The 18248-nt window shown below is 48.9% G+C and overlaps 1 protein-coding gene across 1 annotated transcript; it reads left to right on the top strand.

The window, feature by feature from the left end:
* Nucleotides 1-12180: 12180 nt before the first annotated feature.
* Nucleotides 12181-16977, top strand: LOC115332089. Its single transcript, XM_040208285.1, has 2 exons — nt 12181-13721; nt 16814-16977. The coding sequence occupies exons 1-2, from the start codon at nt 12203-12205 to the stop codon at nt 16975-16977; spliced, it is 1683 nt and encodes a 560-aa protein (XP_040064219.1). The 5' UTR covers nt 12181-12202.
* Nucleotides 16978-18248: the final 1271 nt, after the last annotated feature.

Raw genomic sequence — 18248 nt, forward strand, 5'->3', positions numbered from 1 at the left:
TCACTGTGTAAGGTTTGTTATGCTCCGTACTATCTGCGTTTACGTCCGTCAGTCGGCCAAGAGATTAACGTCGCGTCGCACGTCAGGGTAGCAACTTTTCGTGCGTACAATACGCCTGCTACTGATTTCTCGTTGTTCTCAACTGCGGATGTTCGATAACTGGGACTTAGAGCTTTGCAGGACCCCCTCGAAACCGTTGTTTAAAGCCTGTCTCTGCGTCAACTCACTCTTCGTTTTCGACGTGTTTCGACCCATTCACCACTCTATATATTATATATGACAAGGTAGAAGTCCATCGGTAGAACAACGGAAACTTTATTTTCCACGTTTCAACCGGAGTCCGGTCTTCGTCAGGAATGGGTAACAAAGAAAGGTTTGGTCATACTTATACAAAATTACGGTGCAAGTCCATTTTTCAGGGCGTTTGGAGCGACGGTAAGAAGTCGTTACAAAGATGTCCGGGTGCGCTAGGTAAACTAGGCTTCCGAGAAAATGAACCGACCCACAACAATTATCAGTAAGCTGCCTTCCCTACTGAAAAAAAGTATATGAATCTATATAAGAACTGATATGAAATATCCAAAAACTGATATGCGACATATGAAACTGATATGAAATATCCAAAAACTGATATGCGATATAAGAACTGATATGAAATACCCAAAAACTGATATGCGACATATAAGAGCTGATATGCAACATATGCCAACTGATATGAAATATCAAAAAACTGATATGCGATATAAGAACTGATATGAAATACCCAAAAACTGATATGCGACATATAAGAACTGATATGCAACATATGCCAACTGATATGAATGTGTCCAATAAACATATAAGAAATAAATTCATATAATTTTTTTTCAGTATATGACGTGCCGCGCGGGAAAGCAAACACGTGACTTGGAACCGCAGTGGAGCGGCTTGATTTACTGGCTTTCAAATAATTACGGCATGAGCGTTTACTTTTTATTAAGAGATTCGTCCCCTGAGCCGTTCTAAATACTCTCAGAGGTACGACATTACTGAAAAAAATCCAACACGCTGAAAATATTATTTATTGCGTAGGTGGTCACCGAAAAACTCCGTACTTACAAAACGACCTGTATAAAACGCGGAAACGCAGAGATCCGAAGTAGTTATTGGCAGTGTAGCCAGATTGGGCTATAGATAGCAAAATTGGGCTACACGTTTTTCTAGTTGGCGTCAAAATTTCGTGGTTGGCTATGTGGCTATTTTGGGCTATTTCTCAAAATGCGGCGAACTTTTGTCGAATCTCAGGCTCGACGCCGAACATTGAGGTTCGGCTAGTTAATTTTCGAACTTTTAATCAGGTTGGAAAAAACTTGCTTCTCTTTTGGCTAGTCGAGAGGAGAGAGAGGAAGGAGAAAAGGCTTCAAACTTGTACAAACTTCGGGGTTTTCACAATGTGCTATGAAGCAATGCTTGCAGAGCTCAGGCGGTCTCCCTACAGCACATTGGAGCAAACCAAACAGATTGCACTATTACCTCAAGCCCGGTAGCGTGCCTTTAACCCGGACGCACATGGCTCTGCCCGGACGTAGACTGAACTCTCCAAATGCTGCTTTGTGCCCATTGTGAAAATCCTTAAGCACCCAAGTTTGTAAAAATTATAAGTCCGCAGTTTCGCCGCTAAACAATTGAATATACCTTCCAGTCGTTGCCCACCCCAAGAAAGGACAACACAATCAGAAATAATGTGAACATGAATGGGTGACACTAATATTCTTCACAAAGAAAAAGAGACGAGTGGGATATTGGTAAAAACCTGAGATATTAGGGGTCTGGTTTGAAACACCCAGTGTTCTGACTGTCCTGCTTCTGTATTTTCGTTCTTTTCTGTATGACCATACCTCCCGGGCTTCACAATAAAGCAGTCTTCGTGTGTTTCATACTTCTCAAAACCGAAGGAAGGGTCAGTTTTGTACGGATTTTCATCCTTCCGAAGCTTCTTCTTTTTTTCTTTTTTTAATAATTCACAAGTAGCATAATGTACACAAAAGTTAGTGCATCTGAGGGTTGAAACAGAGTTTGTAACGTGTATTGTATGAGTGTGGGAAATTGTGAATCTAAGGCTTAAAAATCATTATTTTTAATCTTGGCTATTTTAGGCTATAGTTTTTTTACGGCTTTGGCTATATTTGGGCTATACCTCCCAGTCGTTTGGCGGTTTTCGGTGGGACCATCTGGCAACGCTGGTTATTGGGTGTGCTGTTGTATTCATGTTTGTTGTGCTGTGTATGTGTATGCACTCAATGTATTTGTTCAACTGATGCTAGTGGTATGCGTAATGTATCTACATGGTGGCGTGAGTAAATAAATATATTTTTGCAGCACATGAATTGGGCGGTACCTAGCGCCACCTAGCCTAGTGTAACTGATATGCGGCATAGGAAACTGATATGAAATAATAAGTTCTGATATGAAAAAGGTGTCCAATAAACATATCAGAAAAAAATTCATATAATGTTTTTCAGTAGGGTTGTCATTGGTCATTTAGATATTGTCTTCATTTTAGTTTTACTGGGAGCAACCAATTTTTCCCTTTTTAATGCCCGCACGTCCGGAATTTTCCGCCGCTGTTGTCCATGCATCTTTGGCGTCTGGCAGAAATATTGTTTTCGTCTCAAGTGCTAATGCTGAGACCTAGTTGGACTAGTTACCTGCGCCGCTGAGCTGTTCTGATGCGGTGCAATAAGTATTAACTAGCCATGCTTTGCTTTTTCAAGAGGTCTCACAAGGAAGCACTAAAGAGTGTCAACAAGAGCAAGACGAATGTCGACGGGGTAAAACGGAAAGCGGCGGCACCCAAGGAAAGACCCGAATGTAGCACAGGGCCTCCACAACATAGAATAGCAGCAGCCCAGCCATCAGTGGCAGACTACATCAGGAGCTCGAAGTCTCCGTTCGGCCACAGTACGAGTGCTTCGATTATCTGCCCTTGATGTTTGTATCCTTCTACTGCTGCAATAAGTTATGACAACGAAGCCTGCCAGTTTTGTTGTGCTTAATTACGTGAAATGAACATTTACATATCTAATGTCTCCCAATACTATTTTCCGCACGTAATTATAACTGTGACTCTGGAGGTAGTATTTGTACGGGGTATTTTAGAAACCAGGAGGGAGTTTCTTCAGACGTAGGTATTTTCAGTTTTGTAAAGTGCAAAATTTGAGTTCGATTTATTTCGTGGAAACACTACGTGATGTTAAATTGCTTTAAGATTGTAATTATAATTTATTTTCAGTTATATGTTATATTGTATTTTCTGCGATCTTGACGAAGTGAATAAAAAAAAGTACCTGTAAAAAGTAACTTCACTTAGTTACAAGTTACTGGAAAATGTACCTAAGATACAGATACAGATACTGAGAAATGAAAGTACCTAGGTTTGTACCTCAGGTACAACAAAAGTACCTAGTTACCGATTTACAGTTACTTGTACCTAGATACTTTACAACCCTGGTTAGCGCCGATGGGACGAACTGAAATGCCATCCCACACTCGTGGGCATGCAGTGCCAATTTCGTTGGAGGAATGCCCTCCAAAGAAGTTTCGTCCCCATCGTACGTGTCGATGATATTTCCGCAAAATTATGGCACGCAATTTGTACTTCATGTAGAAAGACTTCAACGGTAAAAAAAAAAAAAAAGAAAAAAAGTGACAAATATAAATCGAAGGAAAACTACAATGAAACTCAGAATCACTGGAGAATCGACGATTGAGTATGGAATTTCTTTTTTTATCAGCCTCCTTTTGGATGTGGAAACGCAGACACCCCGAGTTCTGTAGACAATTTTTTTTCTTCTCGGCCTTAGAGCCACCTATCACAGAGTTGTTCAAACTGGAAGTAGCGTCCACTGGTCCCTTCCTACCTGTAAAGTGTGCACCTCCCACGATGAGTGGTATTATCTTGACAGCCTTTGACGGTCAAAACTGGTTCCCATTTAGTTACGCCGCCCAAACCAAATTCCCATCTGGCTTCGCTATGCCACCTCTTTTTGGCATAAAAAGTGTTGTGTCAAGTTGCGGTCATGTCAAAGTACCTGTGTAACAAAAATCAGCACTTCGCGCAACAGTAGGGTGAGCAGATTCCTCAAAATATAGAACGGGACATCCCAGCGGGGGGAGGGGGGGGGGGGGGGGGGGAGAGGGCGGAGGGGGCGGGTGCTAGAGATTGAGATTGGGAGAAAAAATTTAATTAAATTACTCGTCCTATTTCGAAACATTACCATATTTGCACTAAGCCCTGGGACAGTCACACTCGCAGTTCAGTTTCTTGCACCAATTTGGAAAGTGTTTGTGGGCAAGAGCAGTTCTAAATTTTACTCTCTGGGTAAATATCTTAAAGTACCTACGGTAATTTTTGTAAACTATACTTGTAAAGAGTACGCATAGTTTGGTTCGATTCAGCTCGCTTGGTGCCAATTTAAAAAAGATATGCCTGCGAAAACGGGACACGATTCTTTATTGGGACAAAAAGACGGAACGGCAGAAGCGGACCTCGAAAACGGGACCGTCCTGGCTAAAACGGGACGTCTGGACACCCTACGCAACAGGTAATTACACAACAGCTGTCCGCAAAAGCCTTTGACGGCAAAACCGTGTGTTGGCCGACAACTTTGTTTTCTCGGCTTTAGAACCACCTTTCGTAAAGTTGTTTCAATTCGGAGTATAGTCCGCTAGTCCCTTCCTACCTGTAAAGTCTCCACCTCCCACGACAAGTGGTATTCTCTTGACAGCCCTTTCATGGTCAAAACCGGTTAATATTGAGTCGCCCAAACCAAATTTCCTCCTGGGTTTTTTATGCCACCTCTTTTTGGTATAATAAGTGGTGTATCATGTTACTGTCAAGTCCAAGCACCTGTGTGGCCAAACCTGCACTTCGCACAGCCCGGTTATAACAGAACATTTTGGGTCCAATGTTGGATATCTCGTACAGCTTTATTTCTTTATTCGCTAGAAGTAACTTTCACACCTGCTGTCTTAATGAAACTTGGCACACTTCGTGCACAAACTTAGTGAACACCTCACTCACCTCCAAATATCATCGTCCCAGCAGTCCTACGTTTACAGCGACGAGCGAAACAAATTTCCCACTCAGAGCAATTATGGTGGCGGCCGTGTTGCTTTTCGGAAAATTGTTCCAACCCCTTTTTCGGCCACAACTAGAGAAATGACCCCTAATAACGACTCAAACTCAATTAATAAGAAGTGGAAAACAGCTAAATGCCCTTCTTAGGTCTACCCTAGCACTCATGCAACGTCCCCCGGTACTTATCGGCTCAAAAAGCAAAAGTTTCGTCCGTGCGCGCTTCCACCGCCGGAGCTTCGCATGCGAAAAGGCGCCAGAGGCTGCTGAACGCGCTTCACTGTCGAACGCCAGCTCCTCCGCTAGCGGCGCTACGCGCGTTTTTCAAAGCGCCCCCTATAGACCTTTTCTGCATGTGCGCCACCATCTTGAATTGACGTCACTTCCAGTATGGGCGAAAACATTGTTTAGCCTTTGCCACGCCAATAGAAGGCATTTAGGATATAAGCGTAACCGTCACACTCTCTCGTTTTGCCTCCCCTTTATTTTTTTACTATTTGCAGGTTGAAACGTTGGATTATTTTTTCGTCGCCCATACCGGATACGCCTATTAAGTGGCTGGGGACGAGAGTACACAGAAAAGGTCTATAGTTCCCGCACGGAGCGTATAGACGGCTTCGTCGCTGGGTGCCTGGACGTCTTCGGCGGCAAGAAAACCGGTGTCTACAACGAGGAAATGGATGGCACCTGGTTCGAAAAGTGACTGGACGATGCACTTCAAAAACTGCCGACGGGGAGTGTCCTCATAATGGGCAGTGCTTCGTACCATTGTCGGCGGTCAATTGCAGTGCCGGCGACGAATCACCACAAGGAGGTAATCCAGGAGTGGCTCACGTCGAAGGGAATATCAAGAGACGCCAAGATGCCGAAGAAGCAGCTCCTCGACATTGTGGTGTCGGTCAGGCCACAGCACGTAAAGTACCTTGCCGACAATGCTGCAGAGAGGGCTGGTTGCACAGCGGTCAGACTTCCACCCTATCACTGCGAGTTGAATCCCATTGAACGCATTTGGGCACAAATGAAGAACGGTGTTGCAGCCCGGAACACAACCCTTTAAGATCGTTGACGTAGAAAAGCTCGTCAACGAAGAAGCTGGAAAGGTCACGGCTGAGAACTGGCGCAGCGCTGTGAGACATATTGTTGAAGTGGATGAAAACTCCAAACGAGGCGGTGCCACAAGCGCCCTGATCGAACACATTGTCATCGCACTGAATGAAGACGACACTTCTTCCGGGAGCGATGTGTCTGGTGTGGGGCCTTTCAACAATTCATGGTGCCAATGCCAAGGAGGGCCAACCCCACAACACAAAACGGTCCTTTTAAGGACCACTCATACGCCAACCCCACAACCCCACAACACAAAACGGTCCTTTTAAGGACCACTCATACGCTCTAGAATCGGATACTTGTCTTTGTACATGCCTCACTTCCCGTGTCTCATTTTGTTGGCGTGGTTCTGTACTCCGTTACCTGAAATAATTGTTCAAGGCCTTTCGAGATGTTTAAAGTCTGTTGTTTGTATTTCACTCCACAGCGAATCCCCTGTATAGAGTTTGACTCACCCCACAAAAGATTATATTTGAACTGCAGTGGTTCAATTGCCCATCTATACAGCAGAGACATCAGATGCCATTTTAGCTTCCCTCTTTCAAAACATTTATGCATTAAATCGAACTGAGTGCAAATAAAAAGCTTTCATATTCAAGTACGAAGACATGTCGGCTGTCGGGGCCATGCCAAAGGGGCAGAAATGTTCCTCGTAGCTGTGGCGTTTACTCTAAGTGGTGCGAAGTTTCGTTATAAAGACGAAAGCTTCGTCTAGTGCAACAAAAAAACGAAGGCTGTTCGCCTTTGGGATTCAACGGCTTCTGGCAGGTGATTTCTAGGTGCACCAACTGAACGGGGGTACTCCACGGCGAACGGCTCCAGGAGGCAGCAGAGATGGCGCGCCTGACTTTGACAAACGACCTCACCTATCCGACGCGCCACGGGCTACGCGAGAGTCAGAGGGACACTATCCTGGAACAAACCTGGGCGGACTCGAGCCTGGTGATCGAGTGGCGGTGCGAACCAAACCCTATGGGAGCCGACCACTACCCATCCGGCTGCCACTCCAGACAGGCAGCAGAGCCGGGCGGACACGCTCGGGTCATCTACTGGGACACATTCCGGTGTCCCAATAGATGACCCCTGCTGCAACCATGCTGGAATATTCCTCGGTCAAGCAAGGCAACATCATTTAAAGCATCATCATCTTCGCTCTTCGATAAGAACGACTGGCGGGATCTTGGCACTCAAAGTGGGCATGGGAATAGCGTCACGATGAAGCTCATTCACGTCGTGCGCTTGCTTACGCAGGTCACGGCATGCCTTCAGTGCTGCTTGGGATCGACTGCCTCCACTTCTTGGGATTCTGCTGCACTAGAGCTTCAAGCATCCAATGATGAGGACGGCTTTTGGTGCGCGCCCTGCTGGCAACCATGCTGGAATATTCCTCGGTCAAGCAAGGCAACATCATCGACAGCATCATCATCTTCGCTCTTCGGTAAGAACGAGTGGCGGGATCTTGGCACTCCCAGTGGGCATGGGAACAGCGTCACGATGAAGCTCATTCACGTCGTGCGCTTGCTTACGCAGGTCACGGCATGCCTTCAGTGCTGCTTGGGATCGACTGCCTCCATTTCTTGGGATTCTGCTGCACTAGAGCTTCAAGCAGCCAACGATGAGGACGGCTTTTGGTGCGCGCCCTGCTGGCAACCATGCTGGAATATTCCTCGGTCAAGCAAGGCAACATCATCGACAGAATCATCATCTTCGCTCTTCGGTAAGAACGAGTGGCGGGATCTTGGCACTCCCAGTGGGCATGGAAATAGCGTCACGATGAAGCTCATTCACGTCGTGCGCTTGCTTACGCAGGTCACGGCATGCCTTCAGTGCTGCTTGGGATCGACTGCCTCCACTTCTTGGGATTCTGCTGCACTAGAGCTTCAAGCAGCCAATGATGAGGACGGCTTTTGGTGCGCGCCCTGCTGGCAACCATGCTGGAATATTCCTCGGTCAAGCAAGGCAACATCATCGACAGCATCATCATCTTCGCTCTTCGGTAAGAACGAGTGGCGGGATCTTGGCACTCCCAGTGGGCATGGGAACAGCGTCACGATGAAGCTCATTCACATCGTGCGCTTGCTTACGCAGGTCACGGCATGCCTTCAGTGCTGCTTGGGATCGACTGCCTCCACTTCTTGGGATTCTGCTGCACTAGAGCTTCAAGCAGTCAACGATGAGGACAGCTTTTGGTGCGCGCCCTGCTGGCAACCATGCTGAGATATTCCTCGGTCAAGTAAGGCAACATCATCTACAGCATCATCATCTTCGCTCTTCGGTAAGAACGAGTGGCGGGATCTTGGCACTCCCAGTGGGCATGGGAATAGCGTCACGATGAAGCTCATTCACATCGTGCGCTTGCTTACGCAGGTCACGGCATGCCTTCAGTGCTGCTTGGGATCGACTGCCTCCACTTCTTGGGATTCTGCTGCACTAGAGCTTCAAGCAGCCAACGATGAGGACGGCTTTTGGTGCGCGCCCTGCTGGCAACCATGCTGGAATATTCCTCGGTCAAGCAAGGCAACATCATCGACAGAATCATCATCTTCGCTCTTCGGTAAGAACGAGTGGCGGGATCTTGGCACTCCCAGTGGGCATGGGAATAGCGTCACGATGAAGCTCATTCACGTCGTGCGCTTGCTTACGCAGGTCACGGCATGCCTTCAGTGCTGCTTGGGATCGACTGCCTCCACTTCTTGGGATTCTGCTGCACTAGAGCTTCAAGCAGCCAATGATGAGGACGGCTTTTGGTGCGCGCCCTGCTGGCAACCATGCTGGAATATTCCTCGGTCAAGCAAGGCAACATCATCGACAGCATCATCATCTTCGCTCTTCGGTAAGAACGAGTGGCGGGATCTTGGCACTCCCAGTGGGCATGGGAACAGCGTCACGATGAAGCTCATTCACATCGTGCGCTTGCTTACGCAGGTCACGGCATGCCTTCAGTGCTGCTTGGGATCGACTGCCTCCACTTCTTGGGATTCTGCTGCACTAGAGCTTCAAGCAGCCAATGATGAGGACGGCTTTTGGTGCGCGCCCTGCTGGCAACCATGCTGGAATATTCCTCGGTCAAGCAAGGCAACATCATCGACAGCATCATCATCTTCGCTCTTCGGTAAGAACGAGTGGCGGGATCTTGGCACTCCCAGTGGGCATGGGAATAGCGTCACGATGAAGCTCATTCACATCGTGCGCTTGCTTACGCAGGTCACGGCATGCCTTCAGTGCTGCTTGGGATCGACTGCCTCCACTTCTTGGGATTCTGCTGCACTAGAGCTTCAAGCAGTCAACGATGAGGACAGCTTTTGGTGCGCGCCCTGCTGGCAACCATGCTGAGATATTCCTCGGTCAAGTAAGGCAACATCATCTACAGCATCATCATCTTCGCTCTTCGGTAAGAACGAGTGGCGGGATCTTGGCAATCCCAGTGGGCATGGGAACAGCGTCACGATGAAGCTCATTCACGTCGTGCGCTTGCTTACGCAGGTCACGGCATGCCTTCAGTGCTGCTTGGGATCGACTGCCTCCACTTCTTGGGATCCTGCTGCACTAGAGCTTCAAGCAGCCAACGATGAGGACGGCTTTTGGTGCGCGCCCTGCTGGCAACCATGCTGGAATATTCCTCGGTCAAGCAAGGCAACATCTTCGACAGCATCATCATCTTCGCTCTTCGGTAAGAACGAGTGGCGGGATCTTGGCACACCCAGTGGGCATGGGAACAGCGTCACGATGAAGCTCATTCACGTCGTGCGCTTGCTTACGCAGGTCACGGCTTGCCTTCAGTGCTGCTTGGGATCGACTGCCTCCACTTCTTGGGATTCTGCTGCACTAGAGCTTCAAGCAGCCAACGATGAGGACAGCTTTTGGTGCGCGCCCTGCTGGCAACCATGCTGGAATATTCCTCGGTCAAGCAAGGCAACATCATCGACAGCATCATCATCTTCGCTCTTCGGTAAGAACGACTGGCGGGATCTTTGCACTCCCAGTGGGCATGGGAACAGCGTCACGATGAAGCTCATTCACGTCGTGCGCTTGCTTACGCAGGTCACGGCATGCCTTCAGTGCTGCTTGGGATCGACTGTTTCCACTTCTTGGGATTCTGCTGCACTAGAGCTTCAAGCAGCCAACGATGAGGACGGCTTTTGGTGCGCGACCTGCTGGCAACCATGCTGGAATATTCCTCGGTCAAGCAAGGCAACATCATCGACAGCATCATCATTTTCGCTCTTCGGTAAGAACGAGTGGCGGGATCTTGGCACTCCCAGTGGGCATGGGAATAGCGTCACGATGAAGCTCATTCACGTCGTGCGCTTGCTTACGCAGGTCACGGCATGCCTTCAGTGCTGCTTGGGATCGACTGCCTCCACTTCTTGGGATTCTGCTGCACTAGAGCTTCAAGCAGCCAACGATGAGGACGGCTTTTGGTGCGCGCCCTGCTGGCAACCATGCTGGAATATTCCTCGGTCAAGCAAGGCAACATCATCGACAGCATCATCATCTTCGCTCTATTCGGTAAGAACGACTGGCGGGATCTTGGCAATCCCAGTTGGCATGGGAACAGCGTCACGATGAAGCTCATTCACGTCGTGCGCTTGCTTACGCAGGTCACGGCATGCCTTCAGTGCTGCTTGGGATCGGCTGCCTCCACTTCTTGGGATTCTGGTGCACTAGAGCTTCAAGCAGCCAACGATGAGGACGGCTTTTGGTGCGCGCCCTGCTGGCAACCATGCTGGAATATTCCTCGGTCAAGCAAGGCAACATCATCGACAGCATCATCATTTTCGCTCTTCGGTAAGAACGAGTGGCGGGATCTTGGCACTCCCAGTGGGCATGGGAACAGCGTCACGATGAGGCTCATTCACGTCGTGCGCTTGCTTACGCAGGTCACGGCATGCCTTCAGTGCTGCTTGGGATCGACTGTCTCCACTTCTTGGGATTCTGCTGCACTAGAGTTTCAAGCAGCCAACGATGAGGACGGCTTTTGGTGCGCGCTCTGCTGGCAACCATGCTGGAATATTCCTCGGTCAAGCAAGGCAACATCATCGACAGCCATCAGTTTCGCTCTTCGATAAGAACGACTGGCGGGATCTTGGCACTCCCAGTGGGCATGGAAATAGCGTCACGATGAGGCTCATTCACGTCGTGCGGTTGCTTACACAGGTTAGTAATGATACGTGTTTATTCGAAAAAAAATGTGATGACGTATGCCTCTTCCTGTTCCCATGCCCGGGAGTGATTTTCTCTTTGTGCTGTCAGTGCTTTGACGTTCTTAGCCAAGTACTGTTAATGTCAGGGGACGTTGAATTAAACCCAAGCCCTAAGCGGACCCAAGAGGCCGCTCCATCACAAACTAATAGTCCAATGACTGACGCACTGCAAACACAGTTTAACGATATGTTTGTTATGTTACAAGGTGTTAACTCGCGCACAGTAAAAATGGAAAAAAAACAGTCAAGTTTAATCAGCACCGTAATTGATATTAAGAAAAGCCAGGAATTAATCGAGAGCAAAATCACAGATATCAATAAAAGGCTGACTGCAGTGATGTTGTGTTCTGCTATTTCTCTTTCACTTCTTCTTCTATGTATTGCCCTACCTATCTCACTTTAAGAATCCTATCCTCTTTCTTCTCTTCTTTTCTATGATAAAAGCAGTTCATCACGAGGCACCGGACGGGATGGTCGTTCTTTCATAGCGGTACGCTTGCTGCTAAATTCTACATTATGGCGACGAGGATCTACGTGAGTTCTGCGCTGGACTGGGCTTCAGCGAGGACATGCGGGGAATCCTGATCGCCGAATGGGCAATTTCTTGCGTGTCCCGGCAAAACCTTCCCCAGAACTGATCCAGCAACAAGATGGCGACTACATCGAACGGCATCACCGAGTGCTGAGAAGCCATCTTGGAGCAGTCATGGCCTCGAGCGGCAAGTTCTTAGTCAAGCTGGGACCTCCGCCCATTCCATGGGAGCGATGGATCAAGATGTTTGAGCGTTATTTGCTGGCAACTGGCGCTCAAGAGTTTGGTGCAGAACGCCGTCGGGCAATGCTGCTCAACTGTCTCGGAGAGGCCGGCCAGCAGATTTACGACGCTCTACCAACGCCTGAGCCTGCTGTTGAAGAAGCGCTAGCACCGCTGGCAGCAGCAGGTGGCGAACAAGTTGTGGGAGCTCCCCTTGATGTCTACGAGGAAACAGTTAAGTTACTGGAGGCTGAATTTATACAGCCAGTCAATGTGACGCTCCAGGAGCTCCAGTTTCATCTACGAAGACAGAAAGAAGGCGAGTCCCTTCGCGATTTTCTGTCGGCTCTACGGACGTTAGCCGCCAACGCTAATTTTGGAAGCCGTACTCAAGACTGTATCCGGAAACAGTTCATGATTGGAGTGGCTTCAACTGAAATTCAGGAACGGATGGTCCTCGATGCAGCTCTCCCGTTCGACGTTGTTATGCATACCGTCATGAACCTGGAAAGATCACGTCGAGAGGTTCAAGAGTGGGCTGGCGTCGCTGCACCGAGCGAGCAGACCTGTCAAGTGACGCACTCATCAGACTCGTCAGCCTCGAGACAACCCAGGGAGAGACAGTCCGGGCGACGTGAAGGGCATGCTTCCAGAACGCCATTCAAGCAGCCTGCCCGTCAGCATAGTTCTTCACAACGGATATGCTATGAGACATCGCCGCCACCTCCACGGAGGTCATCATCCCAGAGGGTTGCGAGACAACGTCCTGCCTCGAGAGACGCGTGTGCGACCTGCGGGGGAAGCGGCCGAGATCCGTTCTCCAGCCATCAGCAACCACGACCTGGACAGTCGTCGGACCGCCGTCAGGACCCCGCGGCACAGTCAATTCGCTCAAGGCCAGGCTGGCAAGGGCGGCAGCATTCAAGGCGACATGACAATTTTCGCCACACACGTACTTGTGCCAACTGCGGACATGGTCCTCATCGATGCCAGAGCTACGACACCTGCCCCGCAAGAAACCTTTATTGCTACAACTGTGGTCGCAGGGGTCACCTTGGCCGCGTATGCAGAAGCATACGTCGGGACTACCAGCGATCGCGATACAAGCAAGTGGAGCAGGTGCTCTCAGATTATGATGACTACGACGACGACGATGATTCTGAGATCGTATGCCACATAACAGAATCATCAACTAAAAAAGTCTTGATTACCGCCAAAGTCTTTGGAACGCCGATACAGTTCCTGCTCGACACCGGGTCATCCGTCTCAATAATGGACAAAGCCACGTTCATGCAATGGTTTGCGCGAGATGCACTCGTCATACCACCACCGGTGACGCTACTGAATTATTCGCGCCAGCCCATTAATATCATGGGAGCCTTCAAGGCAATGGTGGTATTCAAGCAGCGTCGCTCACAAGTACTATTCTACATTGCAGACCAAGGCACATCATTGTTAGGCATGGACGCCGTCGTGGCACTCGACATCAAAATGAGCGGAGCAACGCGGACTTGTTTCTATACTGCGACCAGTGACACCGGTGAGGCTTCTACAAGTGCGGCAGAACAACCGTCAACGTCGTCACAATTACCTACATTGTCAGCCAAGTCGACGGTAGCAAATTCAGCCGCGACCTCTCAGCTGCACGACTCGTCAGCTGCACTGGAGGAACAGTGGACTGAACGTCTTCTGCCACCAGCAAAGGCAAGTCGGACTCTACCAACTGCCTTAGCGAAGCCTGTGTCTTCCATTCCTAGACTTCTATCATCTCTGACACACTTCGATCATCTTTTCACTCCAGGACTAGGCCGAGTCAAGGGAGTCACCTGTAAGATAAAGGTCCGTTCCTCTGTCACTCCTGTTAAACATCGTATGAGACGTATTCCTCAAGCTGCTCGACAACAAGTTTCTGACGAGATTAAACGTCTTGAGGAAGCTGGAGTAATCGAACGCATTAATGCCTCAGAATGGGTGTCACCGATAGTAGTCGTCCAGAAGAAGGACGGCAGTATCCGCATGTGTGTTGACCTTCGTGAAGCGAACAAAGCGGTCGTAATCGACAGCTACCCGCTTCCACACATTGAAGAGTTGCTCAACGCCCTACATGGAGCGCAGCGTTTTTCCAAATTAGATCTCGCTGCCGCATACCATCAAGTCCCATTACACCCGGATAGTCGGGATTTGACAGCGTTTATTACGCATGAAGGACTGTTTCGCTTTAAGCGAGTGTGTTTTGGATTAGCCTCAGCGCCAGCCACATTTCAGCAGATGATGGCGAAGATATTACAGGGCTGCAAAGGAGTGCTTTTCTACCTCGATGATGTGGTTGTCTACGGTAAGAACCAGCAGGAGCACTTGGAACGCCTGAAAGAAGTGCTCGTGCGCATATCTGAGGCTGGTATGAAACTCAACAACAAATGCGTGTTTGACGTAGGAGAAATTTCGTTCTTGGGGCACAAAGTTAGTGCTGCGGGGATTTCACCCCTTCAAAACAAAGTCGACGCTATTCGTGCGGCACCCATTCCCACGGACCTAAAGCAGTTGCGGTCATTCTTAGGAATGGTTGAATATTATTCACGCTTTATACCGCGCCTGGCTTCTGAAGTGGAACCGCTTCGAACGTACTTGAGGAAGGACACCCCGTTCATCTGGGACCAGGCAGCAGATCGAAGTTTCAATCGGGTGAAAACGCTGCTGTCCTCTGCAAGAACGTTAAAGATGTTTGACCCAGAGCTGCCTATCATCGTAGCTACGGATGCTTCAGCTTATGGAATTGGAGCAGTGTTGCAGCAGCTTCACGGACAAGACATTCACCCAATTGCTTTCGCATCACGAACGCTGACTGCCGCAGAAAGGAAGTACTCTTCGGGTGAACGAGAGGCCCTTGCGTGTCTGTGGGCCTGTGAAAAATGGCACACATATCTCTGGGGTCGCCAATTCACTCTGCGCACAGACCATCAAGCTCTCGTCGCTCTTTTGGCCACAAGAGGGACCGGACATCGCCCACTCCAGATCACTCGGTGGTCGACCCGGTTGCTGAACTATAACTTTCAAGTACAGTACCAGCGTGGCGCAGAGAATCAAGTAGCTGACGCTCTCTCCAGACTTCCGGTACCGGAAGATGAGGGAGGGACAGCATTTGACGAGCAGATTGTGTCTTTCACCGCTCTGAACGACGAATGCATATCAAAAGCTCAACTCCAACAGGAAACGGCGGATGACCCCCAGCTGACTGTAGTGATGTCTTATGTCATGTCGGAATGGCCACCATCTAGGGCGTTGTCTTCCGACGAAGCCATCTTCCACGCCACTAAAGAGACACTCTCTGTACACGACGGTCTCCTGCTGCGCGGGGAACAATTCGTCGTTCCTACCAGTATGAGAAATGCTCTCATCGGCCGAGCACACGAGGGCCACCCTGGCATCGTCAGGACGCAGACTCGCCTTCGCGAACTATATTGGTGGCCCCGCATGAATGCGGAGGTGAAAATGGCAGTCCAAGCCTGCGGTGTTTGTAGCTCGGCTGACAAGAGTGCAAAGACATCGCCAACACCTTTGCAACCCGTGCCCTTGCCAGAGCGACCATGGTCAAAGCTCGGCATCGACATCGTTGGCCCATTTGAAGCTTCGCCACCAGCGATTCGGTATTGCATCACGCTCGTGGATTATTTTTCAAAGTGGCCTGAAGTCCATTTTTGCTCCAACGTCACGACAAGCACGGTGACCGGTTTCCTGAAGCTCGTCTTTTCTCGGGAAGGATACCCCGACACCATTGTGTCTGACAATGGACCTCAATTTTCTTCTGCAGAATTCGAGAGCTTCCTGGCTAAGCGAGGTATTAACCATCACCTGGTCTCTGTGTATTATCCACAAGCGAACGGGCAAGTAGAACGATTTAATCGTACCTTCAAGTCGTTCTTACAGTGTGCTGCACTAGAGAAGCGTCCAATCCACTCTGCCGTTCTGGATTACTTGTGCGTGTATCGTTGTACGCCGCACGCAACGACAGAACTGTCTCCTGCGGTTCTGCTACATGGACGCAAGCCACGCAACCGGCTTCACATCATTGGCCTTTCTCCATCGCAGTTCTTGAAGAACCCATTTGAGGAGCTGCAGCGTCTGCGGTGCCGAGTGCAGCGGGGACAAGAGCACAGCAAGCGCTACACAGACAGACGGCGAGCTGCCAAAGTTCCGACATTCCAGGTCGGCGGATGGGTGCGCGTCAGGAAGCCAGGAAAGGTAAAGAAGGGAGACCAAGCTTTTGGTCCGGCAATGAAAATTGTGGAGCGTGTCGGTCGATGGACCTTCAAGCTTCAGGACGGTCGGATCTGGAACGCCTCCAAGCTTAGAGCGGCAACGGCTCCACCTGGCCCAAATAACGTTGAGAAGTCGTCGCAAGCAACGACACAGTCTTTTGAGCGCCTTCGTACACAGGGAATTCTCAGAAAGACCTCTAGAAGCCAGCGTCCTCATCATGAGTGGCGGCCAAACAGATTAAAGCAGGCTACTCAGTGGCAGCAGCAGCAGCTAAGGCCACATACGCCTCCGCCTTTTCCACCTCCACGGGGACAAGATGAGGATGGAGACGAAGCGTGCCCAGGTAGTCCAACCGGTCTTTTTGACTCTCGACAGGGTGCCGTGACGGTGCCACCAAGTACACACCAAAGAGTGAGGTTGCCACCGGAAATTCCCGTTCCCTCAGTGGATGCTACAATTCCCCCAGTGCCAGTTTCTGTTCCCCCAGTGGAGGAGCTTCGGCGATCGACCCGAACTCGCCGACCACCGGTTCGGTTTAGAGATCTGAGTCTCTGACCCGCGGTGACAGACGTGACAGTTGACTATATTTGTCTTGGGGCGAAGAGAAGTTTACATATTTCTTTAACGCTTATTATCCGAAGTGCAATTTATTGCTGGAATTCTGTAAATAACTTGCCGTAGTTTTGTAAATAAGTTGCTGGAATTCTGTAAATAACTTGCCGTAGTTTCGTAAATAACTTGCTGGAATTCTGTAAAAAGAAACTTTCTGACAGTGTTATTTGAGCTATTGTGTACAAGAGTATGAGTGTTGAGTGCGAATGCTTTAAAAATAGCCTAGGCTAAGAGTCTGATAATGAATGCTTAACTTGAATTTCTTTTGAATTATGATTTGTGCATCTTTGCTTTGTATATATAATATCTATGACTGGCTTTGTATGTGCATTTTGTATAGTCGTTTTTTCTCCAAAAGGGGAGGGGGGAAAATGTTGTGTTCTGCTATTTCTCTTTCACTTCTTCTTCTATGTATTGCCCTACCTATCTCACTTTAAGAATCCTATCCTCTTTCTTCTCTTCTTTTCTATGATAAAAGCAGTTCATCACGAGGCACCGGACGAGATGGTCGTTCTTTCATAGCGGTACGCTTGCTGCTAAATTCTACAAGTGAGAATCTAAATTTTCGTCCAGCGACCTCCTGCAGCAAGACTTGTCATTGTTACGGCAGATGACTGATTGATAGCCTCATTGATGAGAATTCACAATTACGGGCTAGCCAGGTTGAGCTCGAGGACAGGACACGACCCGATAATCTTTTGTATTACTGCTTGACGGATGCTCATTAAGAAACCTGGACCCAGACTGAGGAAAAGCTCAAGGTATATGTACATGGGTAGCGAAGCTTCCATAGAAGCCCACATGTCGAAAAAATGGCGGCCCATGGAGCTGCTTTAGCGCCATCTATGAGTCGTGGGGACACTTCCGGCGGAACAAAAAATCGACAGGAAATGACGACACTTCCGGAAAAAAACGTGACGTCATGCGTGCGTGCGGTTTGGCGCGAAAATTAAACAAAACTAATTCCAGAGATCACAGGTAAATGAACGACATATACACTAAAAAGTCGCAAACATAGCTCCGTGTTTGAGCTTTGTTTGATACTTTTTAGTGTATATGTCGTTCTTTTTACCTGCAGTCTCGGGTTTTTCTTGGGGTGTTTACACCTTGTGTTTACTCTATACTGGAATACTGGATCGTTTACACCCTTATTTGCCCTTGCTCTTATATTTTGTTCGAAATGTTTTTTTTTCTGCAG

The sequence above is a fragment of the Ixodes scapularis genome, unplaced genomic scaffold (genome assembly GCF_016920785.2).
Source record: "Ixodes scapularis isolate PalLabHiFi unplaced genomic scaffold, ASM1692078v2 PGA_scaffold2__306_contigs__length_199485367, whole genome shotgun sequence".
Classification (NCBI taxonomy): Eukaryota; Metazoa; Arthropoda; class Arachnida; order Ixodida; family Ixodidae; genus Ixodes; species Ixodes scapularis.

Coding starts and splice junctions, on each gene's coding strand:
- LOC115332089 (XM_040208285.1), top strand. CDS start 12,203: ATGTTTGAGCGTTATTTGCTGGCAACTGGCGCTCAAGAGTTTGGTGCA. Junction 13,722..16,813: donor TACTGCGACCAGTGACACCG/GTGAGGCTTCTA, acceptor GACTCTCGACAG/GGTGCCGTGACGGTGCCACC.